At 47.5% G+C, this 26,093-nt stretch overlaps 1 protein-coding gene across 1 annotated transcript in view; it reads left to right on the top strand.

Annotated features, from left to right (window-relative positions):
* C8B (complement C8 beta chain) overlaps positions 1-22,978 on the top strand; it is a 38,029-nt gene extending 15,051 nt beyond the window's left edge. The window contains 11 exon segments of the mRNA XM_030327181.1: positions 1,442-1,636; positions 5,379-5,619; positions 7,512-7,640; positions 10,313-10,366; positions 10,369-10,475; positions 11,648-11,650; positions 17,257-17,407; positions 19,477-19,545; positions 21,869-21,883; positions 21,886-21,921; positions 21,924-22,978. Coding sequence (XP_030183041.1) covers positions 1,442-1,636; positions 5,379-5,619; positions 7,512-7,640; positions 10,313-10,366; positions 10,369-10,475; positions 11,648-11,650; positions 17,257-17,407; positions 19,477-19,545; positions 21,869-21,883; positions 21,886-21,921; positions 21,924-22,018 — 1,095 coding nt within the window. The 3' untranslated portion in view covers positions 22,019-22,978.
* The last annotated feature ends 3,115 nt before the right edge of the window (positions 22,979-26,093 follow it).

Below are 26,093 nucleotides of genomic sequence, written 5' to 3'. Positions count from 1 at the left end.
TCCAATGGGAGGGACAAACATCGTCTCCATTGACACATGAAGAAACTGAGGCAGGGGGCCTGGGCGGCTCAGTCCATTAAGCGTCGACCCTTGATCTCAGCTCAGATCATAATTTCACAGTTCGTGGGTTCAAGCCCTGCATCGGGTGCTGGGCTGACGGCACAGAGCCTGCTTGGGATTCTGTTTGTCTCCCTCTTTCCCTGCCCCTCCCCTGCTCGCTCGCTTCTCTCTCTCTCTCTCTCAAAATAAATAAAATGAACTTAAACAAAAAAAAAAAAGAGGGGCACCAGGGTGGCTCAGTAGGTTAAGCATCCAACTTCGACTCAGGTCACGATCTCGCGGTCCATGAGTTCGAGCCCCGCGTCGGGCTCTGGGCTGATGGCTCAGAGCCTGGAGCCTGTTTCCGATTCTGTGTCTCCCTCTCTCTCTGCCCCTCCCCCGTTCATGCTCTGTCGCTCTCTGTCTCAAAACTAAATAAATGTTAAAAAAAAAATTTTTTTTAAATAAAAAAAAGACATTGAGCATACAGAGGTTCAGCCTGTTGTCGAAGGTTGCTCAACTAGAAATGGCTAGGGACGCGTTCCACCTCAGGCAACCTTACCCCAAGGCCACAGTTGGACTCACCTCAGCTCCCTTCCTCAGCAGCTTAGTGTTGTGGGAACTGCAGGCAACCAGAAGCCAATATGTGGGGGCAGAGACCATTGGGACTGGTCCCTCCAAGGACATCGAGGCAGTACCTTGGGCACAGAACAACGAGAACGGATTTTTGAGCAAACAGTTCTTCTGAGTTCTCCGGGAGGCACTTCCCTGCCCCTGTCACTTTGTCCCCACTGCGCCGCCTTTGACCACACCTCATCAGCTGTCAGCTGCTCTCCCTTACCAGCCTTCTCACCAGCCTGTGTCTCTGACTCAGATTCAGCCCTTCCAGTCCAACCACCGTGCTGTCCCAAAATGATCTTCTGGAGGCTCAGCTACATCTGTGTTGGCTCATCTTGGATTGAGTCCAAATTTCGGCCCAAGTAATACAGAAACCTCAGTGTTTGATGACAGCACATTCCCTCGCGGACCCCTGTCCCTTCCCCTCACTGTTGCGTCTTCGTGGTCAACTACCCTAGAATCCCTTTACTTCGTAGAGTACATCCGTTCTTTTCCACCCGTGTGCCCTTGCCTAAGCTGAGTCCCCAGTCCAGAATGCCCTCCTGCATTTCTGCCAGTTGAAACCCAAATCACGCACTCACCTCTGAGTATCACCCACAGTCTGACTCTCCTACTGGATTAGGAGCCCTGGGGCTGGGCACACAGTTGGCTCTGAGGTTCCTGTATGCAGAGGTTCCAGTTGAGAGCCCAGCACATGTTAAGAGTTCAGTGGTTACCTGTTGATTTGTACGGAATGGAGGTGAGTCAAAGCAGGTAAGAAAGCTTTTCTTTTTTCTTCCCTTAGACCCAAGGCAAATACGAATTTTGTGCTGACTGAATATGAGTCGTACTCAGATTTGAACGTAGCATCACGGAGAGAGGAAAAAGCATGTCTAGTTCCGGCTTTGGTTTAAAAACCGGAATATTTGAAATTGGCATTAGCAGCGCAAGTGCTAACGGCAAACATTTTATTCGCAGAATCAAACGATTCTCTCACACCGTAAGTACCCTTTGCTGGCCTTCAGTTCCCATGCATCCATTTCGATTTTCATGCCCTGCTGTGTCTGTATTCCCCACTACTGCTAGGCCTAGCAACCAGCCTGTATTTCCGTGGTCCTGAAAATCTGTTCACCAGGAAACAGGGTGGTCTTCCTTGAACTGACTTCTTAGAAAGGCCGGGCCGTGTGGCATATCATTATTTTCTTCTTTTATGTTTATATTCTCTCATTTTCCAATGAGCTTTATCTTGTGGTTTTCACTAAACTTGAGCAGGTAGCTTTCCCAGACCATATCCACTCTGGAGACGTTTCAGCCTCTAGCGATCTAACTTCTGTCCTAAACATTCAGCTGAAGTTCCCCCTCCAGGATGTCACCCAAGACCCTTCTTGTTGGATGGCTTGGGGCCTCCGCTGGAGTCGGCCACACCATCATGCACCTGTTCCTCCCACTTGCTTTCTGCTCCTCATCACTTTCCTTTCTGGGGTCTAATCTCCCCACCTGTTCTTTATTTAATTTGTGGCCATCTTCTCTTCTTACCCTCCAGCTACCCCAGTTGACCTCTGTTCATTCTCCCTCCCCACCCCCCCACCACCCCCCACCCTACCCCACCACCAGGGCAAGCCACACACCTTCATTATTGCTTCTGACCTTTCTGTTACACTTTGTCCTGCACAGCACACTCTTATGGGCATCATTACCTGGATGCCTCGCTGACACTCCAAGCAGGCTCTTCCTCCTACATTTTCTGTGCTAAATAGCATTTGTTTCCTTCTGGTTTTCCAACCTAAGCATTTCAGAATCCTGTTTCGCTCTCTTCTCATCTCCACATTTTTTGGCCACCAGATCCTTCAGTGTCACATTCCAATATTTCTTAATCTAACTCTGATTACATCTTAAGTAGCCCGGACCCTTGCACCTCCTGCATGGCCCCCGCCTTAGGGGTCTCCTGTCTCCCAACTTGCCCCTGAGATTTATGTGCTGCCAGAAAGACGTTGCCCTGATACTAATCTAATCATGTCGCCTGTTCCCCCTGGCCCGTAAGATGAAGGTCAAAGCCCGTGAGTTGGTAGAAGAGGAGTAATTGGACTGGGAAGTATTGGGATATGATGTTGGAGAAGCAGGTGACAGGCAGCCTTGAGGAACCTTGAGTTCCCGAGCAAGGAAGGTGCATTTTATTCTCTAGCCACTAAGCGTTTTCAACTTGGGTGAAATGTGTTAGAAAATTAATCTGAGTGGAACCTGGAGACCAGGTCGTCTCTAATGATTCATAGGAGGAGAAAGTGGTGAGGGGCTCAGAAAGGGCTCTGCTGCTGAAATACCAACCAGGAGAAAATGAGTAGTAAATGCTAATGGGTCTGTTACTGTCTTTGTTTTTCCTTCTAGGCTCTGAGCAACTTGGAGGCAGAGGCTGTTCTTCCATCTTTAGACTTAGAATGGCACCTAGTAGGTGGTTAAGACTGAAATACAGTGATGGAGGGTGGTATTAATGAAAAGGATCATACTTTGTTGGGGAGAAAATGAAGAAAAGAGAAAATGCCATCTGTTTACTCCTTCCCTTTCTCCTGCTTAGCCCCTCCCTCCCTGCCTCCCTGACTCAAATATCCAGTGATAGCGTGCTTACAGTGTTCTGGGCACTATAGTAGGCTTGGGGTCCAGAGACAAATACAACCTGATTCTTGCCTTCGAGCTCACAGTCTAGGGGGAGAGGCAAACGTGTATGCAGTCAACTAATTCTTAATTTTTTATATCAGTTGTAATGCAGCCTGGTTTGTGCTATAAAGGAAATATGAGCAAAGTGCAATGCAGTCCTGGAAAATGGTGTGTGTGTCTGGGAAATACAGGATGGTGTCACATAGGCAGCAACAGCTAAGGAGTATTGAAAATATTAGTAGACGCGTGTCGAGCCGAAAAGGGAGAGAAGAGCATTTCAGGCAAAAGGAACAGCATGTGCAGAATTGTATTATGAAAAGAATAGATTTGGCAAACAGTGAGAAGTTGGATTAGGGCTGAAGTGTGGTGTGGGGGGGCAGAAAGTGGTAAGGTATGGGGAGGAACGCTTCACTACCAGGGGACAGGGTGTGAGTTCTTATATTCACCGTAAGGGAATGGATTTTATTCAGGAGACAATAGAGAGCCAATGCACGGTTTTGTTTTAAGCCCAGAGGGGCATTATGATAGAGGCATCCCTCAGAGCTATCGCAGGTTTAGCTCAAGAACACTACGATAAAGTGAATTCACAATAAAGTGAGTCCTATGAATTTTTGGTTTCCCTGTGCATACAAAAGTTATATTTACGCTATAGTCTATTAAGCGTGCAGTAGCATTATGTCTAAAATAACAATGTACATACCTTAATTAAAAATACTTTGTTACTAAAAATGCTGACCATCATGTGAGATTTCGGCAGGGTATAATCACTGATCACCATAACAAATATAATAGCAATGCAAAAGTTGAAGTATGCAAGAATTACCAGAATGGGGCACAGGCACACAAAGTGAGCCAATGCTATTGGAAAACGGTGCCAGTCGACTTGCTCAACGTAGGGTTGCCACAAACCTTCAATTTCTAAAAATCACGGTGTCCATGAAGTGCCATAAAACAAGGCATGTCTGTAATACCATCAGGGTTTTAAGACGTCAGCTCTGATTGGAACATTGACGGCAGGCCAGAGAACGGAGGGAGATGAGCGGGAAGCTTTTATCCAAACCCGAGCAGGAAAAGAAACCTACACTATTTAGAAAAATCGTGAACAGAGCACTGCTTAGCTTGGAAGGGTAAGGAAGAAGGGAGAGTCATGAGTCTCTGGGGCAGAACTAGAATGAGGTGAGAGTAAGGCAGGGAGCAATCAGGCGCCCAGACGTTTGGCACAGTGGGAGCTGGCATGACATTCTAGGGCTCATAGGTCAGACTGGCTCTGAGTTTTAAGATTGGGGACAGAATATGCCTCATGAACACTTCCCACCCTTTTACCTTTTTCTCCACATACACCCCAGGATAGGAAACTCTCACCTCAGATTATTCTTGCACATCAGGATGTTTGCACATCACCTCCCATCGCCATCTCTCAGCCTATCCCCCACACCAGGGGTCACCAAACTTTTTCTGTAAATGGCAAGATAGTAAGTACTTTAGGCCTTGTAGGACCATAGGGTCTCTGTCACAGGTGCTCACCTTTGCCGTGGTAGGGTGACAGCAGCTATGGACAGCGCACGAACGACAGGGCGTGGCTGCCTCCTAAAAAAAGCTCTATTTATAACACCAGGCACCTGTTGTGGCGTGCAGGCTTGTAGCTAGCTGACTCTTGCCATGCGCTGTAATGCCTAGCCTTCCTAAGGCACCACTTTCACTCTTTCTTGAGCGGCCTTTCTTTGGAACTTAAAAAGCCCAAACAAAGAGGCTGCCTTTGCAGGCAGGCAGACCCTGTATCCCACCAGAGTGGCCCCAAAGTGCTCCTGCTGCTCCCTGCCATCTCTGCTTCTGGCCACCTACCCTTCTCGTTCCTTCTTTGCCGCCATAAGGAGGTGAGTTAAGAGCAAACTCTCCCAAGCTGAAAGGACGTCGGAATATTTATGAGAAATGAAAGCTTGTCAAAGAGACCGTCTTCCCCCAAGTATCCTAAAGGAATCATAAGAGTGACGACCCCAGGCCAGGAACATCGGATGGTATTTGTAAAGTTCATCCTCTCGTTCCAGATTCCTAACTTTAAAGGTCTGCTTTTCCCATGTTGGTATTTCATTTAGAAAAGCACATTTCTGCACGCGCGCTCTGACCTTGAAGTAGCACGTTACAAGCTGAAGCCCAGAAGCCTCATGCTCCATTACGAACTCCTTCAGAGAGTCAAGCTGCTGCCCCTGGAGTACAGTTACGGGGAGTACAGAGATCTCTTCCGTGATTTCGGGACCCACTACATCACAGAGGCCGTGCTGGGGGGCATTTACGAATACACACTCATTATGAACAAAGAGGCCATGGAGAGAGCAGGTACGTTGCCCAGGGGACTATGGCTCTCCTGCCGGGGCACACACGAGCTCTGTGAGGTGGTGGGAGGAGAGTTACGGGCTTTGCTCCTAGTTCCCTTCCCCTCCCTGGCTGTAGTGTCATTTGCAGATGTCTCCTTTTTATAACCTGTTAGTGGGTCCTCCTCCGCCCAGCCCTCTGTCTGGGCAGTCCTCTTTTCTACAACTGTCTGGGCAGTCCTCTTTTCTTCAACTATTTCCTCTAGACAACAGCATCCATGTCTCATGGCTTTAAATGTCTTCGGTTTGTGGAGAACTCCCAGTGTATGTTTCCCCCCGGATCTCTTCCCAGCACCCAAGAGCTCTCATCAGAATGTCCCCTTGATATCACCGTTTGGATGCCCAACAAACGTCACGACCTTACCGTGTCCCGAAAGTCAGCTTTTGCTTTCCTTTGCCAAATTTGTGTCCTCCACAGTCATCCACATCTCAGGATGGTTTCACCATCCAACCGGTGGCTCAAGCCAAGAACCTAGGAGTCAACCTTGACTGTATTTTTTTCCTTCTCGTTGATTAGCAAGTCCCCTCAGTAACTTTGAGGCGAAACCCAAGATTCTGCACAAGCTTTGACATGACGTCATCGCTGCTGATCCGTGAACCCCATTTTAAGTAGCAGGATCGCAGAGTGTTACCACAGCCGCCTAACCAACATCCAGCTCCTGATGCCCCTTGGCAATCTCTTCCCTGTGGATGTAATTACGGGACTTACCACTTGTAACCATCTGCAGGCCTAAGGTGTGATTCCTGCTTCCCAGTCCAGGGTTCTGGCACTTGCCACGTTAGGTGACCTGCCCTGGGTCACACCGTTCACAGTGGAGGACCCAGGGCTTGGTTATAAGGCCATTGCACTTGCAAGAGGACACACGGTCTGTAACGTATGTAAATTTATGCCGGTGTGGCTTCATTCTCACTAAGGCCAAGGATACCTTCCTCCATACCACTGGTTTCCAGAGCACTTTTCTTATTTCCTCAAACTGCTTCCTGCAAAAGGATTCTGTTATCAAGCAAACTGGGGAAACATATAGCGGATCCCACTTTTAGCATCCCACGAGGCTACTGCCATAAAATGACCTGTCCACCTCCTCTGATACAACGCTGGTCACACTTACTTGACCACGGAAGCACATTTTCTTATAATACTTACTATTGCAAAAATTACAAGAGATGTTATCATGAAATTCATATTTCCAGGAACATGCTTGGAGGGAAAACAGATATACGCTTAACACCACTGGAGAACTCCGTAGTCAGGACTGCTCTCCTCTCCTTGCCTGGCCTCAATGTACCGCGGAAGGTGCTGACCAAGTCACATCCAAGTTTGAGCAAGCCCAGGAGGAGAGCTTGCCTTGGGGAGAATTAGGGAGAAACAAGTGGGGAATGAGGCAAAAGTGAAGAAGAAATAAGAGAAATCGGCCCCTTCTCTCTGCCAGGTCCTAGACCAGACACTTTAAATATATCACCTCAATTAATTAATGAACTTGCCCTCTCTACTCCAGCAAAGATTAAAGAAGAGTGGGTCAGGGGAAGGCGGACACACTACAGCAAACTGTACTTACTGGATCGACCCCTAGAGGCTCAGAAAACAACTCTGAGCACTTCCACTCTCGGGAGGGCAGCAAAGACCCTCAGAGCCTTTGAGGACCCTGAAAGGGGAAGGTTCTGTCGCCCTCTCATGAGGCCTCCACCCTGATGTCATGGCTGCCTGCGTTGTTGGTCATCAGGCTGGCCACCCGTTGATTTGAACCTGAGTCACGCGACATGACATCCAGGAAGGGCAAGGCTTCTGGAATCGATGACAGGAAAAGGTGACAGGGTGAATGACCTTTAGTTCATGGGCTCTTTTCTTGCTTCCTTCAGATTACTCCCTTAAGGATGTCCAAGCCTGTGCCAAGAATGATTTCAAAATCGGTGCTGCCATCGAGGAGGTCTACGTCAGTCTGGGTGTGTCCGTGGGCACATGCCAGGGTATTCTGAGGGAAATAAAAGGTAAGTGGCAGGGGCATGTGAAATCTGTGCTCATTATCTTTCCCTTCTTAGCATCCCCCCAAACCGAATCTTTCTTCAAGCTAAAGACTGGATATCCTAAGGAATTTCAATTAAAATCATAATTCACTCAATAAAAACTTACCTAGCTCCTACTATGTGCTGGGCATACAAAAGTGAATGAAATTGTGTTCCCACCCTCGTGGTGCTCACATGGAAGTGGGCAAACAATTAAAGAAGCAATGGCACCAAACCCAGTTTGGAGAATCAGGACCGGCTTCCTAAAGGAGGGCACGTTGGAATGTCACTCAGGAGTAAAGCGGCAAGGTTGTTTTTAAGGCAGGAAAAAAATGGCAATGGAAATTTACTCTGGGGGCCAGGAGCTGGCCTGGCTGGAGGCCGGTGGAGAAGGCGGGGGAGGCAGGGGAGGAGGCTGGTCCTTCCGAGACAATGGGTGGGGTAGAGTCTGGAGAAGCAGGCAAGCCATAAATCATGTAGCGGAGTCCGCACGGCAGGGGAGACCAGACTGGAGGGGGCAGGTATCAAAGCCAAGTGTCCGGGAGCAGGAAACCTGGAGGTCATTCCAGGGAGCTGGAATCAACACAGCAAGTAGAGTAGGAAAGAGGGACCAATCAGCAGGGCCCCAGGCCCCGGCTTCTGCTGTACCTCAAAGAGCAGTCCCCACCGACTCCACTTTACTAAGCTTGCACGGGGATCGTACGTGGAGAAAGAGTTCCAACACCTGACAGAAACAAATAAAACAACGACAAAAATGAACTGGTGGTCTAGAACCATCCCTTGCACTCTGACTGATGTGTGATGATATGTGTTTATTTGCTCATTTTGGTGGGGCTGGGTTGGAAGATAGGTCCCATAAGGGAGACATGCACAGAACACAGGTGCTCTGTAATTTTTTTTTTAAGTTTATTATTGAGAGACAGAGACAGAGCATGAGCAGGGGAGAGGCAGAGAGAGGGGCAGACACAGAATCTGAAGCATGGCTCCAGGCTTTGAGCTGTCAGCACAGAGCCTGACGCGGGGCTCGAACTCACCAACCGTGATATCATGACCTGAGCTGAAGTCGGACGCTTAACCGACTGAACCACCCCAGTGCCCCTAGGTACTCTTTAAAGAAGACTCATAGGGAGCACCTTGTGGCTCAGTTGGTTAACGTCCGACTCTTGATTTGGACTCAGGTCACGATCTCGTGGTTTGTGGGATCAAGCCCCACATTGGGCTCTGCATTGACAGCACAGAACCTGCATGGGACTCTCTCTCTCCCTCTCTCTCTGCTCCTCTCCCATGTGCACATTCTCTCACTCTCGCTCTCTCTCTCTCACACACACACAAAATAAATAAACTTAAAAAATAAAAAGATTTGTAAAGTGATCCCTGCACAGGTCACTAGATGGAATATTGGGCAGGACCCTCATCACTTGCCAACTCCTCCCTCCCTTTTGGAGATAACACCATCCTTGCTTCTGTGTTTAAACACATCCTTTCTTTCTTAATAGTTTTACCACCATGTGTATCACTAACCAATACGGCTCAGCGTTGCTTGTTTTTGAACTTTATGTGGATGGAATATACTCTTTTCAGTTCTGGGTGGTGGTGGTGTTTTCGTTCACTATCATGTGTGTATAACTACAGCTAGTTGCCATTGCTGCCTAGTATTTAATGTATGAATATATACTTGTCCATTCCACTGTGGAATTTGAGTTATTTCCCGTTTCACGCAAGTGCAGTCGCTGCTGCTAGAGCATTCTTCTGTGCTTGTCTGGCACACGCATGCAAGTATTTTGCAAGGAATGCACCCGGGAGTAGAATTGTTGGGTTGTAGACCGTTGTACTTTTTCTGGACTAGTGAATGCAAAGCTGTTTCTAAAACGGTTGTACCGCTGTCCCCCTACCAGCAGTATACAAGACTCCTTTCTATGGTGCACAGGGTTGCGGGCTCAAAGCTAAGTGGTCACCTGACACAGTTCTTTTGGCATGGGGTGAATGGACAAATTAGAATGGGAAGGACTCACTGATATGATTGAGGGCCTTCTGGGAAACTCTACATAGATCAAAACAATAATCATATTATAGTAGACGCTCTTTAGTGGGTATCTATCCACACACAAAGCCAGCTTTTTACCAAATTTTCCTGCCTCTGTTATCCCATACAAAGAAGAGATGTAGCTTAGAGCTTCAGCAAGGCTACCTGGATCAACCTTTTCACCCTAGTGCCTGAGATTTCTTATCTGCAAATGAGGATTATAGAGTTCCTATTTCATGTGAAGATTAAGTGAGTTAATACAAACACTTAGATTACTGGCTGGACACATTAATGATCCATAACCTATCTCCCTATCAACCTATTTACGTATCTATGACCTATCAATCTCTCCATATATATGAGTATCCATCAGGTATCTATCTTCCATTAGACTCAGTGACTGGCATTTATAGATGTCCCCTCCTTATCCTGCCCCAACTTGTGTCCTATTTGATTGGGTGAGTTGCCTTTTGCCCTTTGCGTCGTGACTTCTTTGCTGGCGGGATCGCATCTTGTCTACTGGCACCTCCAGGATGAGCTTAGTGAATATCATGGTAACTAGGTTGGGTTGCAAGCACAATTCCAGGGTGCCGAAGTGGATCCCTGACATGCCAGGTCTCTGTGTCGATTCCAGACAGAACAAGAGAGGACACCATGGTGGATGACTTGGTGGTCCTTGTGCGTGGAGGGCAAGTGAGCACATCACCGCCTGGCGCTATAAGGAGCTGCCGACCGCGGACCTGATGCAGGAGTGGGGAGACGCCGGGCAGTACAACCCCAGACATCATCAAATTAAGGTATATCTGGGGAGCTGCTCTCTCCACCCTTTCCTCTATTCATTAAACAGCTTATGGGGGCTACTAGGAGCCAGGCTGGGGGATACAGAGCTCAAGAAGACCCACACCCTAATCTCAAGGCACACACATTATAGTAGATAATGTATATGGAGTGGACCGATTACAAAATAACTGTTGGGCACCAGCTAGAGACCCCTGACTCCCTCCCACTCAGGCCCCCAAGTTGCTAAAGGAAATCAACCATCAGCTTCTAGTTCCAGCCTTCTTAAATTGATACTGTTTCCATTTGGTCAGAGACTCTCTCCAGGCATTATTTGCGTATTTTAACATTCATTCAACCAACAAATAGTTGCTAAGTTCCTGCAGAGTGAGAGGAACTAAGCCGCTGGAGGAAGAGGCAGAGAGATGCAAGTGTGAAACATACACTCTGTGCTAACCGGTAAGACCGGGCAGCCATGACCGTCGTACAGGACAGGGTAATACTTCACGGTGATCAGTGACGTTTTTGAGCACCTACTATATTCTTGACACTCTGCCAGGGTCTTTGGGCATGTTATTGCATCTAATCCTCAAATTGCGTGTGCTTACCTCCGTTTTGTGGCTGATGAAAATCGAGGTCACAGAGGGAGCATTCATCTGTGGCTGCTCAAGAGTCTCTGTTAGGTCTGGGCCGAGACTTTGACCTCTTCCCTCCCCTCCAGACTTTCCTGTGGGTTTGGTGAATAAAAACTAATGATCCCAACCAACTGTCACCCACACAAGAGCAGTTTTGCAACCTTAAACTAGGAGGACGTTTGCTAGAACAGGACTGTCATACACATCAGCAGTAGTAGGTCCTTGCCTGTGGGGACTTCTGCACGGGGTCCGTGCTCCATCTCGGGCCATCCTCTCCTTGCTGTTGTCTGTACACTCACTGGTTGTTTGGCATCCACTCCACCCCACCCCGGGACTTCGTCTTGCCGCCAAGGAGGGTGACGAGGGACCGGAGCTCTTCACGTGATGCTCTGCAGCTCCCAATCCTGGCAGTTGCCCAGTGTCTTAATTTGTATGCCAAATGCATAGTTTCTGCAGAACAGAAGGCTGCCATTCAAATCCTGTCCTCTGCCGTTTTCAGTAGTGACACTTAGGGTACAGCTGCTGACACGCATCAAGGAGAATAAAGTCAGCTGTAGGTTGTAGGCAGCTCCAGAGAACTCTGGGGTTGGCTGATGGTGTGGTGACATTGCTTGGAATCACGGATGGGCATGGGAGTGAACAGAGCTCAGGGGAAAATAGATCCCCGGTCTTTACTTGTCACTTACACCTTACCTGAATTTTTTTTTTTTTTTTCCCCCAAACCGAGAATTAATGGAGTTTTCCCTGGTCACCTACCTGAATGGGTTGGATGTGCCAGACCGGGCATTGGGAATGTCAAGTGTCAGGCATGTGATGTGATCTGGTGTGTGTGTGTGTGTGTGTGTGTGTGTGTGTGTGTGTGTAAAAGACAGAGAGAGGAAGGAAGAGAGGAAGACAGGTAGGGCAGGCCAGCATGCTAAGCATCTCAGGCCTGAACACGGTCTTAGGCATGCAGCACTTTACCAAAGGCACAGAGGCCCAGCATGTGTGTGATGTAGTAGAAAGTATCACACTGTCGGGTGTGTGGGCTGAAAGGGGAAAAGGTGAAGGAAGCAGAGATGTTTTCGGCAGTTGGGGAGGTGAGGTTACTGAAGACTTTTAAGCCCTTCCTTTGTAAGTCCCTGCCGTGAGTTGGAAACGTATGTTCTGGACATCCCACTCTTCCATGCACTCTTTCCAGCTAGAGAAAACTGCAGATGCCTCCACATTATCTCACAATAATTCTTCTCTGCAGAGACAGCCCGCCAGGTAGTTAGAGCGGCGATTGTTTTCCAGGACGGCAGAAGCCACTAGACAGGTGATTCCTAGGACAGAGTGTTGGCCAGGGGTCGCATGCATAAAACATTCTTGAGGATCAAGACCTGAAACACGATTGGCGTAGGAGCCAGGTGGGTGGGGAAGAAGAACACCGAAGAGCCCCCTCGCACCGTTCACTGATAGACTTTCGACCCAGAGAACGGCTCTTTGCCCAGAGTTAACAAATAGCGTGGACACAGAAGAGAACTCCAAACGCGAAAGATTGAAATTACCTCAAGATTCAGAAGACAAGCCTACATCTAAAAGTGGAAAATAGAAGTGAATTTTGGAATGCATTTGCCTTTTTATCGTAAGCTTTAAGCAAATGACGAATTCAGGAAAGAAAAAAGAGATGCTGAGATATTAGACACTCATCAGATGAAAAAGGAAGTGGCTGACTACACGGAACCAAAGGCACAATAGCAGAGGAAAGCCTACGTTGGAAACTGTAAAGAACAGAATTGACACTGCAGAAAATTGAGTCAGTGATGTGGAAGGCGCCATAAAAACGTTCTCATAATGTAGCAGCGAAAGACAAAGAGATTTAAACAATGACGTAAAAGAATATGATGGAGAGAGTACAGAAGGAGAAATCTGAAACTCAAGGACTTCTTCCTGAGAAAGAGACAAGATTAAATTTGAAGATGGCATTCATCATGGACATAATAAGGGAAATGTCCCTGAGCTGATGACACAAAATGCAGAACTCGTTGAAAAGTGGGCAAAAGTACTGAGAGCAAAACGATACAGAAACACATCCTATGATGTGATTTTTTTTTTTTAACTTTTAGAAACAAACCTATTCTAAAAAAAATAAAGGTGGTTCTGGTCTTAGAATTCTTTGCAACATGAAGTGCCTGAAGGCAGTGTAGTGACAATGTCATGAAGGAGAAGCTCGGGGCCCAGAGAAACGGTCGTTAATGGATTAAAAAATCCCACGACACTTTGCATTATTAAAGGAGTCACATAAAAATTGCCAGGTTTGGCAAATGGAAAATATAGCATGTCTAGTTAAATTTGGATTTCAGACGAATAATGGATAATTTCCTAATATAAGCAAGCATACCCCAAATATTGCATGGGACATACTGATATGACCAAATTATTTGTTGTTTATCTGAAATTCAGCTGTAACTGGGGAGATTCTGTATTGGACTGGCAAACCTAGTCACAAAACTCAACCACTCGTGAGCATTTCTATAAGTAGCCAGGGTGGCTAGGTTGTCGTCTGAGGTCCAAGCTGATGGAGAAGCTACTGTATAGAGCTCAGGCATTGCCCGGAGTAGAAGGAAAAGATATAGTTGTGAATGGTGTTCCCACAGAGGTCAGGAAGGCATTGGTTATGCTGCAGTGAAAAAACTTCCCAAATCTTAGGGACTGAGTACAACACAAGTTTATTTCTCAATCACACAACATGCCCAAAGTATATTGGGGAGGGGGCTTTTCACATTGCCACTCAGGGATCCGGGCCACGGAGGCTTGATGTGGTCATATGCTCCGAAGATCACCGCTGCATTGGTAAGGCAAGGGGATATGTCCCTTCACTCTGTCCTGAAGGCTTCACCCTGGAAAGGACGCCCCCTCTGCTCTCTTTCCACTGCTCAAACAAGTCATGTTGCAAAACCTGCCCTTTAGAACGTCAGGGAATTGCAGCCCTGCTATGTATCCAGAAAGAAAAGCAGCTGATCACTTGGTAAGCAGTGATAATCACACCTTTCTGAAGGTGTGACCACCGTACCCTTTCTAAATCGCTGTACTCAAAGATTCTCTAATGGCAAATTACTCTGACCAAGAGAAGGGTTAAAATACAGATGTTGTGGTAACATTGCCTGGTAAGATAATGTCAGACTCAAGCCATTGGAGCTCACCCCCAAAATAAATTCTGGATGTCAAATAAGGGAAACCATGAATGTAATTAAATGACAGGGTAACACCCCCACAAGATAATTTTGCCACAAACAAAATCCTAAATGTATAAGAATGATACAATTTCTAAGAAAGACACATTTCAAAGGAAATAGACAACTCTTAGCACTAAGATGACGAATAAATATGCAAAATGTTTAACTTTCCTAGGAATAAGAAATGAAAAAGTAACAACATGATATTTTTTTACCTATCAAATTGACAATGATTAAAATCTATAATATTCAACAGGGCGCCTGGGTGGCTCAGTCGGTTGAGCATCCAAACTCAGGTCATGATCCCCGGGTCATGCGATCAAGCCATGTGTAGGGCTCTGTGCTGAGAGTGGAGGTCTGTTTGAGGTTCTCTCCCTCTCTCTCTCTCTTTCTCTCTCTCTCTCTCAAAAAAAAAAAATTGTAATACTCGATATCATTGAGAGAAATGAGATGGGCACTTTCATAAAATGAGATGAGAATATAAATTGAAACAACACTTTATATAACATCTATACCTAGGAAAAAATTTGTATCAAAGAATATGAACAGCATGGGGAAATGCCTATAATATGCTATTAAGTGAGGCAAGTGGAAAATAAAACTGCACTTTTCTCATGCCACTGCTTTGGTGTAAATACCTGTCCACTTAACTATCCAAAAATATTCACTGAAAGGACACAAACCACAATGCTAACCGTTCGATTCCTTTTCTGCCACTTACTGACTGTGTGACTCTGGTCCATCTTTTTAACTTTTCTGTGCCACAGCTTTTTCATCTATCTGTAAAATGGGGATACAGAAGACTGCCTGTCTCAATAGGATTGTTGTAAAGATTAAATTAGATAATGTATGTATTTAGTTCAGCACCGGATTACTGCTACCATTCCAGTAATATTCGTTATCATTAAGAATGGTGATCACGAGGGTCCGTCACAAGGAAGGGCATGGAGGTTAATAAATAGCGAGGACCATCTCTTTGCAGCAATATGATAAATAAAAGGGCAAGTTCACAAGGGCAAGTGTGCGTAGGACCCAGTGGTCAATATGAGTAGTTAGGACTGTGTTTTGGGGGGAGAAATAAGGAAGACAGACGGGGGAGAAAGGAAGAAGAGGAGAAAAGAGAGAAACGAACGAAAGAAGAACGGCCAGGGAACGAAAGAAGGGACAATCATGCCATATAACTTAGAATTAAAGGGAGCTATAGAGTCCTAGGAGTTGCTGCTCAGTTCCAAGGCAAACCCCAGTCTGCAAAATTTGGGAACGCCGGTATAGGAATTGGAAAATGGGAATAATGAAGCCATTTTATCAATAATTATCACGAGCTCGTAAGAAAAACAAAAGCTTTGGGTTAGAATCCTGGAAATACTATTTAATGAGCTCTTTGACTTTGTTCAGGTCACTTAACCTCATCTGAAAACGGGGCTGATAATTGCTACCTTGTGAGGACGGAGTGGGCTCACGTTTGTGAACCGTCAGCAAAGCTTCTAGAACACAACACATGGAGGAGGTTTATTTGGGTTCTGCCACTGACTTGTTCTCTGTCCTGGAGCGCATCTCCGCGCTGGTAGGAGAAGGCCTGGGGGGTTAAAGGCAGCCTTACAAGGTGCTCTGACAGGGAATACGGATTGTTGGAGGAGCTCATACTGGTATACCGCCAACCCCCCTTCCCTCCCCCACGTGCGGCCAGCAGGCTGGACGCTTCTGCAAACCGCCTCTGGATCAATTCATTGACCACAAAACGGTGAGACAATGGGACCACCGAGGGGCCTTGCTTTGCCCACTGGAGCGAAGGTCAGCATCAGACGCATTAAGAAATGGAAGCAATTTTCTTCCCACTGGAGGCTTCTATTAGGTATGATTGCCTGCATTTAGACCCTAAACTCTCCAGAGCTGGATTAGGGCAGGAACAGAGACAAATCTGGAGAGGAACCTGGCCCTGGAGCTGAAAGTAGGACCAGAGGCTCCAAACATTTTTAACTACCTCTTTGCACTTCTTCCCAGGCTTTTCCTAGCCCACAGCCATCTGTGGCTTCCTCTGGTCGCACACTGCCAGGTTCGCTGGTGACCAGCGGCTCGCTCTCTGTGGCTAGGTTTCTGTTTTCCGCCCCTCTCCCTCCCAGCCAGCTGCCTTTGCCCTGATGAAGCCTCCCACCCCCTTTCGTTGACCATCCACTTTTATTAGCTGTTCTCACGAAGCTTGGGCTAGACCCTAGATTAGACCCTAGACCCCAGAGCTGAGCAGTATATAGTCCTGATCTCCAGCAATTACCTTCTTAATTCAAGAAGGAAAAGAGATTTCAACACATAAAATAATAATCATAATAATGAATGACCACAAAGGAGCAAAGAGATGGAATTTGTATTGGGTAAAGAGACTTTGTATCAGATGAGCACTGGACAGTATTCTGAGCACTTCATAGTGGGAAGATATTCTGTGAACTTGGGAGCTGGGAGAAAGGCTTCATGATGGTGGTTCTTGCATGACGTGAATGGTTCTTGCCAAGTTGGGATGGGGGAGCCATGTTGGGACGAAACTTCTAGAACAGTTTCAAAGAGCTGCTTGAAAGTCACCTCCTCTCCCCAACCACAGGCAGGTTAACCAGCTGCTCCTCTGCCCGCATTCCACGTTTCCACCGTTTCCGGACCTGCTGTGCTGTAAGAATCTGTTACCGTGTCTCTATCTCTGGACTCCGAGTTTCTTGAGAGTGTGGCTTTTATGTTACTCATTACTCATGCTCATGCCTGGCACTTAGGAGGTATTCAGTAAGAGTTGACCTGATCTCAGATGAGTTTATCTGTGGATATTGGATAGGATGGTTCAAACAGAGGATGAGGCATCCATCCGGTTCCAGATGAATCCACCCGTCTCCGTGGCACCGACCCCTTGCTCATTCCTGCGGACCCTTGCATTATCCTTCTATTTGGTGAATATTTTCTGTTGAAATACATCCTTTCCTCTCCCCAGGCAGAGGCCTCTGTATGAACTGGTGACGGCCACAGACTTCGCCTACTCCAGCACAGTAAGGCAAAACATGAAGCGGGCCCTGGAGGAGTTTCAGAAGGAAGTCAGCTCTTGCCACTGTGCTCCTTGCCAAGGGAATGGAGTTCCTGTCCTGAAAGGTACCGTTTCCAGGCAGCTGGTGTCCCTGTGAAAGACGTTATCTGGAGGGGCTGGTGCTGTGGCCAGAACACATCATCAATCCATATGCCCTCCAGAGTATCTCAAGAAGAGTTCTAGATCAATCCCTGGTCCTCTTCCTGAGGCCCCAGGGTCTGTCATGAAGTCCTCTTTGCTTTCTCAGGGGACAAAAAGAGCCCCCTGGCCATTTGGAGCCTCGTAAACTGAGCTTCTCCATGTTGAACAGGCATTCAAGAGACCCAGAGCTACTGATGCTCGGGCCCCCACCTGGATCCTTGTGTGAGAATCTGGAGAAAGCTCCTCATCAGGAAGGGTAAACCCTCTCCAGGTAGTTCTAATCTGCAGCCAGGGTGTGGCTCACAACTGCTGAAGTCTCCGCCTCCTTGGAGCACAATGAGGTGGGATTGGACAGAGCCCCCCCCGCCCCGCCCCCCCACCCCCCCCCCCCCCCCCCCCCCCGCCCGAACTCAGGTGCAGCTCATGGGCAAATAGCACGATGTTCCTCTAAGGCAGATCTCAGCCCGAGCTGCATGTGAGAATCACCCAGGGTGCTTTGCACAAACACAAAGCCCTGGGTCTCAGCCCGAACTCGTTAAAGTGAATCACTGGGGATCGGCCTTTGAAAAAGGCCTACAGATGTTTGCACTATGGCATCAGGGCTGCGAAGCTGATCTACAGCTTAATCCGCTGGCAGACAGGATCCATGATTCTACCAGCTTACAAACCAGTGGGAAAGCTGGACTTTCCCGCTGAAGTGTACTGACCAGTAGGACAAGGGTTAGCCTGTTTCCCAAGAAGTCAGAGTGCAGGCAACTAGGTCATCTACCCTGGCCGCCGGAATGCCTTGGTTCCAGCCACAATGGACATGGCAGGTGGCAACATCACGCAACTGAAGTAGCAGGCCTAGGCTGTGCACGTCCTGACCAACGCATGGTGAGAAGATGGGGGGATGGGGGAGCAGCAGCAAGGATGGGCCCCTTGAACTTGATTCCTAACTTCAAGGGCCATATCTGGGGCCACTGCAATCAGCAGGGCAAATTTGGGGTTGGCTGAGGCCTGGGATCTTGTGTTCCTGTCATGATGGCCAAGGAAGAGTCCAGTCCAGCGTGAAGCCAAAAGAGGGTGTCAGGTGCAGTTGGGTCCAGCAGATCTGCACCCAGGGAGGGAGCCAGCTGGAGTTAGGGCAGAGCCTCTGTGGACAGAGCCAGCTCAACCGGGCAGAGACAGGAGAAGACCTGTTCCCAACTGAGGTTGGGGAGTATGTGTCTAGCTTCTTGGCCAAGGTGAATGGGAAGCAACGGAGACATAAGTGAAAGCCTAAGGCTGGAAAGTTCTGCTGTCAGGACAGAGACATCGAAGTGGGGGAGGAAGTCAGCAAGAAATGGGATCAGCCATCAGCTCAACGTCGTGATCCAGGGTTGCTGAATTCCCCTTGCCTTCATGTGAAATTTGGACCTAGAAACTGGAACCCACCTAAGGATGTGCACTAGTGTGAGAGAGAATGCGAAGCCAGAGACAGGGTTGTTTCATGGGCCTGACTTCTAAAGGATAATCCTGTGAAGGGACTCTGTGTGATCCAGATGTCACTCCAAGGTGGACATGTTACAGATCAACTTAAGGAATAACTTCCAAAGGGCCAGAATTGGCCAAAGGTGGGACGAGACATCTGACGACAGTGAGTTCCCAATCACTGGAGTGTTCGAGCAGAGGCTGGAAAATTAGATGGCTCGGGGTGAAATTGAGCACCAGTGACCCTTGGCTTCCGCGACCACTAATGTAGCTTCCAACACTGGAAACTCACATCGGTGGGTCAAACATGAGCTCACGAGTAATTCCCCTCAGCAACTCCGTATGGTTCCCCGTGACAGGCAGTATCCACCCTTCAGGAGCACAAGACCCTCAGGGAAGGAGTAGGTATTCTTAGCATGGGACCTTCTTATCTTAAACCCTTCAACTAAATGTTTCCCCTATTTTAACCTAATGGCAAAGTGATGTGGAGGGCTGAACTCCAGGAATTGTGTTTCACACTCTGTCTGCATTGTCTTTTCAGAATCCCGCTGTGAGTGCATCTGTCCTGTTGGATTCCAGGGCCCAGCCTGCGAGGTCACCAATGAGAAAAGTAAGGAATCTTGAGTCGGTTGGAAAGGGAAATCTGGGCAGTTCTAGAGAATAATTGAAAAGGGCAAGACCACAGGGGGATGCTGGGTTGGGGGCCGGGGTGCTATGAAATTTGAGATCCATCCTGGCTCCTGACTTTATCTTTCATTATTTTCACACCTGAGAATGCTTCATGTTACAGGACTGTTAATGCACGGCATTTGCAAGTCATTTCTTTGAATCCTTCTGGAATGCTTACCTTCTTCTTTCTTTTTTTTTTTTTTTAACTGAACTTTTATTCAGTCCTCAAATCCAGCAGGGATGCCCCTTCTTCTGTAAAAGTTCTAAGCCTCCACCCTGAGTAAATTTAGTTAACTCTTCCTATGTGTTCCTGTAGCACTTTGAACATATACCTATTATAGCTCTTAGCACATTATGTTTTGGGTTGTGTGTGTCTTTCTCCCCCAACGTGTGTAAGCAGAGATCATGTGCCATTTGTTTCTGAGTCCCCATGGCCCAGCCTAGTTGGTGCTCAGTGCTCTGGCCTGAATTAACAAAGGAAAGACTAGACTATCATTGGGATCCTTTCCAGCTCTCAAATTCTTTGGCCAGTTTATTACCTAAGAGCTCTGAATATGCCCCCACCCCTCACTCCTCCTTCCCTTTCCTTTCCTCTCTGTGGCTTTTGGATGATATCATTAAAAAAGGAAATGGCATGGGGCACCTGGGGTGGCTCAGTCGGTTAGCAATCCGACTTCGGCTCAGGTCATGATCTCACAGTTTTGTGGGTTTGAGGCCCCACGTCAGGCTCTGTGCTGACAGCTCAGAGCCTGGAGCCTGCTTCAGTTTCTGCGTCTCCCTCTCTCTCTCTCTGTCCCTCCCCTCCCTCCCCCACCCCAAAGAATAAAAATAAAAACAAACAGAAAAACAACGAGACACTGTACTACGTATCAGGCACCTTGATGAGTGCTTGGATCAGCTTGATGCTTGAGTTTCATCAGTAACTGTGACCTTGAGCAATTTACTTGACCTCTTTGTGCCTCAGTCTCCTCATCCGTAAAATGGAGCTGGTGGTATTAACTACCTCCTAGAGCTGTCTTGAGTTTCTCATGAAACCTCAAAGCGCTTGGAATAATGCCTAACACATGTAAGAGCAAAATAAGTGTTGGTTAGTTTGTTTTAGAGCAAAATAAAGTGCATTTTACATAACACTAAATCTTTTTATCCTCACAACAACATGACAGAGTAGGTACCATCAATTATCCTCATTTTATTTGATGAAGAAACTAAGGTCAGTGAGTCACTAACTTGACCAGAGGTCACACAGTAAGTGTAGGAGCCCAGGTTCGGGCTCAGTGGATCTTGCACTATCCATTCTCCTCCCCAGTGAAATGCTCACCTCCCACCACCAGCACAAGCTCACACGGTCCTGTGCCCAGTGAGTGTGTAATCGCACAACCACAGGATTCTCCTGGTTGGAGGAGACACTGGACATCTCCTGCTGTAGCCTTCTCGTTTCACCAGTGGGGCAGGCCCAGAGATACTAGGTGATGTATGCAGAACTATACTGCCCATCGGAGGCTCGGCCAGACACCTGATGTATCAGGGTGGATGGAATCGGTTACTTGTCAGTCTCATCAACAACCACAGAATCCTCATGGGAAAGGCAAATGTCAGGGAGGGGAGAGTGCATTATTTGTTATTTTTCATAGAACACGCAGTGCTTACGGTATATAACAGAGTTCCTGCTTCGTACTTTGACAACAAGTAAACTAGCCAGCATCCTATACCTGGGAGGTGACCCAGCTGGGAAGCACTCGTGCATTCATCCAAAGAATGTTTACTAAAGACCCCCTGGGTGCCAGCTTAGGTGCTAGGGTTCAGTGGCGAGCAAATCATATACAGATCCTGTCATCGTGGAGATTACTCTTTAGAGAGAAAGACCGACGTCATTTGAATTGTCCCAGAAATATATTTAAAGCTGTAATTGTCACTGCTATAAATGCTCCAAGAGCTTAAAATATGATGGATTGGTGGGGAGTTAGAGGTCAGGAAAGGCTTCCCCACAGAGATAATCCTTCAACTGAGATCCGATGGGGAATAGGATTAACCAGATAAACAGAGGAGGGAAGAGTATACTGGGCGAGGGAAACAGCATCTACAAAAGCTCTGTGGTAGAAGGGAATATAGCGAGTACCACGGTTTGCAAAAAGGACAGCTGACTGGAGAGAGGAGATCTGCACAGACTCACCAAGCCTTTTGGCTTATACACCCCACCCCCAACCCCAGAGGGCACCAGGGTGTAACAAGGGTTGATTAACGTTTGATGACCTTCTTCCTTACAGATGTCCCCATTGATGGGAATGGAATTGCTGGTCAGACTGGTCTCCGTGTTCTGGAGGACAGAAACAAGACAAAGGCAGTGTAACCATCCACCTCCTCAGAATGGAGGCAGCCCCTGCGTGGGCCCTGCTTCAGAAACACTTAACTGTTAAGGAAGGAAAAGCTTCTAGCACCTACTACTGTGGGCTGCACACTGCGAGAGCTCTGAGCCCTTAGGAACTCAGGCCAGGTTACCTCATACCAGCTCCCAGCTGGGGCCATCCCAAGGGTAGAGGGCCGTGCCACTCAGAGCGTTTGAAATAAAGATGTTATTTGCAAATGCACGTTGATTTGAACAAACAGCTCAACGTCAACTACACGTTGCTTAAGGGCTTAAGAATCTCGGTAATCCTCCCTTTGCTCATCTGTATAATTTTATCCCATTCACGCGTATTATCAGCCAGAAACTGTGTTAGCAGTTGTTCACACTGAAGTCCCACTGTGTGAGGGGCACATAGTAGGTACCCAATGATGAATCAGTGACTAGCTATTCAGTTTTTCCTCCCTTGAGGACTGCATGGTCTTATTCAGTGACAATAGCAGTGAATATGTATCGAATGATTACCTGTGCCAGCCTCGGTGCTCAGTGTGTTAATTCATTCCATCCTCATGACAGCCCTACGAGGTGGATGCCGTGTTAGCCCTATTCAGCAGCTGCAGAACTGAAGCTTAGAACAGTTAAGTGGCTTGTCCAGGGTTGCACAGTTAGGAAGTGCAAAGCTGGGCTACGAACCTGGGCACTTGGGCTCCAGAGGTTTAGACTCTTAACTGTGATGCTCCCTTCCTCTCCGTACATGGGCATTTCTTGACGATGAATTTTTTTTCCGAAATTAAATGTAGGAGAAAGTGGGATGTGTGTGTGTGTGTGTGTGCACATGTGCGTGCCTGTGTTATTGAGTCTCTACCCCCTGCATCCCGCGGAGAGTGGATCCGGGTTCCTCAGCTCCCTTTGATGCTGAGCAAAGGAGAGGCAAGGCTGTGCATGTCAGAAGCAGAGTTCCGGGGCGGAGCTGAATTGCTGTGACATGAGCAGGTGCCTAGAGAAGGCCCTGAGCTGGAGAAAAGAGCAAGGGAAATTGATAACTGAATGAGAGACAGACAGAGGAATGCAGGTAGGAGGTGGGGGAGGGGGGGGGAGGGAGGGAAGGAAGGAAGGGAGGGTGGGAGGAAGGGAGGAAGGGGAGAGATATTATAGTGGCTAGGAGAGAGAACACGGAGACACATCAAGAAGTTCAAGTTAATGGCTCTGGGGCAGTGTGCAGTGTGAACCTTCCCCGACCTCTGTATGGTTTCACTTTGCTCACTCATGATTTTGTGCAAATCCCATCTGGAGCGTGGGGGGGAAGTGCTGAGGGCAGTCAACTGGTCTTTAGGTTACTAAAAACCAGAATATTTGTATTGTTTAGATTGAGTCAAGTGATCATTTAGGCTCTATCGCTCTCATTCATTCCATCACATTAAAACATCCCTTTGTATTTTGTTTACTCTTGATGCTCCCTGTCTTTGCAGAACTTCCTGTGAATTCCTTGAGATCACATTGGGGCGGGGGGGGGGGGGGGGGGGGGCGGAGGGGCCGGAAATGGTTTGAAGGTGAATTGGTTAATCCGACTCATTTTCAATCAGTTTGTTTCCGGCCACGTCATCTGCTTTGAGTTTGCCTCTGGGCTAGGCGTTGGGGCCTAAGACCTTTACACATTCATGACACCAAAGCATGGACACCAGTCCACCAGGCACCAGTCGGGCCTGACCAGCTATCTGGAACTGAGTCAATGGAACAACACCGGAAGGAGCCGATTCTCGGAAGGGGGTTGTTGTAGCAAGCGTGGTGATCCTGCCTTGCCCTCTCGCATCCCTGTGTCCCTGCAATTGAGCTGACGGCTCTGGGCCCTTGTTTGGCTTGATATTATTGCCTTACCGGCTGCTGTTATTTCAACAGGCTAATCCAATAATGTTTTATCTCTTTCATTATACCCAAGCTGTATAATTTTCTTGAGTTATAATCTATCTTCTTTTAAGATTCCCCAGAGACGGGAAAGAGTGGTTCTGTCTTTGGTTGATGGGAAACTCCCAGGAAGCCCACACTAGCACATTGAAGCCAGCACCGCCAAATTAAATTCTGAATCTCAATCACAAGCCACCGCTTCTAATGGGAAATTTAAGTTGATTATGGAGATGACAGCCCAGGTTCACGTTTATTGCATTTAGCAGAAATTGTTTATCCTATTAAATATGGTCTTGAAGGAGAAACAATTGAATTTCGGAGCACCGGTGAATACCCAGGTGACGCCTAGGTACCGCTAAACTGTGTAATAATTATATTCTTATTCGTGGGCTGAACTTCCCCTCATGACTCTTCTTGCAAACAAATGCATTTCGGAGGAGGCTGAAACATAATGTAAGAATTAAACAAAATAAATGCAAACTGTGCTTTTGGCAAACCTTGGCTGCCATAGCCAACACGGACATACCTGTGAAGGAGGCACGAGATCCGTGGGCCCAGTCCGGGCAGGGTAGTTTGGCAGTGGTCCTGGAAGCTGGAACACAGCACAGTATACCTGGGTGTGGGAGAGTTTTGCATCCAAGAACGTGAATCTCTGAAACGCTGGGAGCTTCGCCGAGCGCTAGATGTTGGGGCTGGTGGGGGCGGGGGAGGGGTGGCTCTCGGGCTCTGCTTCCTCTCTGTGTGACCTGTGGGCTAATAACATACTTCTGTGGGAATAATAATATGCTAATTATCTTAACATAGTGATAATAATAATAGCTGCCAATTATAGAGAGCTGCTCATTTATGAAGTCTTTTAACCTACATTATCTCAGGTAATCTTATCTGGGTTTGATGGGGTAGATATTAATATAAATCATCAGTGACAGGTAGAGAAAGCTTCAGAGGGAAACAGGATCCTTACCAAGAATGGGGATTCCTGTGGAAGTCAAGGTGGGTGGCTGAGGCTGGGAGAAAGAGCTCTCCTGGCACAGAATCCAGAGGAGAAATGCCATCTTTGTTTTAAAAAGAGAACTTTGGCTGTTCCCAGGCACTTATTCGAAAGAAAAGCTCTCAGGAAAGAGTGAGCCTGCAGGAGAAAGCCCTTGGGACACCAGCCAGGACTCCTGGGGACTTCTGATTAGCATCTTGAGGGGGAAAGATTTGCTTAAAGGACTGAAGATGTCCTTAATGACACCACGTCTACTTGCCAGCATGTCTAGGCTTTAAGGACATTGTGTTATAATTTACTCATTTACCGTCTCCTGTTCCTCCTCAAATATAATGTCCATGAAGGAGGGATGGTGCCTACTTTTCTTTTATATCTCAAGAACCCAGTGCAGTGCCTGGCACAGCAGGCAAAAATAAATAATTATCGCATGAATTCATTAACCAACGAAAAGGAATGGGAGTGGGCCAGAACCTTCCTTGGCCAGTGAGAAACTTTCATGAATTAGTGACACGTAATGGTAGCCTCATGAAAGTTGGTACATCCCTGGGATAACCCACATGGGAGTGGCTGGGGGAGGCGCGTTCAGCCAGCTTTGTGGGCAGCGCTGCAAAAAAGATGGAAATGAAAGAGGCAGAGAAATAGTCAATGTCAGATGGGGGCTGCTGGGACTCAGGTAGGGGTATTGGTGACACCCACTCGCGACCACCAGAGACCTCCGGGAAACCTTTACAGAGGAAGGGAGTGGGAAAGTCTGTAACCCTTGGTGGGGGCAAACCTGAGAAGCACATTTCCGGTGGCTGTCCAAGCCAAGGCTCCAAAGGGTTAAAGGCCCGCGCCCCGTATGTGGCAGAGGCAGACATGAACAAAGAGTAACTAAAAGAAAATACATTATCTTCTACATTCTGCCTAGCATCTGCCTCTACCTCATTTTTTTTTCATCCTGGGTTCGTTTGAAACCTAGAATGCCCACCTAAAGCCAGCAACACACTGGGGGCGCCCGGGTGGTTCAGTAGGGTAAGCGTCTTCTCTTGATCTAGGCTCAGGTCATGATCTCATGGTTTGTGGGACTGAGTCCCATGTCCGGTACTCTGTGCTGAAAGCACAGAGCCTGCTTGGGATTCTCTCTCATTCTCTCTGCCCTCCTCTCTCTCTCTCTCTCTCTCTCTTTCTCTCTCTCTCTCTTTATCTCTCTCTTCTCTCTCTCTCTCCCTTTCTCTCTTTCTCTCTCTCTTAAGAATAATAAACTTAAAAGAAA

The sequence above is a fragment of the Lynx canadensis genome, chromosome C1, assembly GCF_007474595.2.
Source record: "Lynx canadensis isolate LIC74 chromosome C1, mLynCan4.pri.v2, whole genome shotgun sequence".
Lineage (NCBI taxonomy): Eukaryota > Metazoa > Chordata > Mammalia > Carnivora > Felidae > Lynx > Lynx canadensis.
The sequence above is the reverse complement of the archived record's forward strand: the minus strand, read 5'-3'. Positions and strand labels throughout refer to the sequence as shown.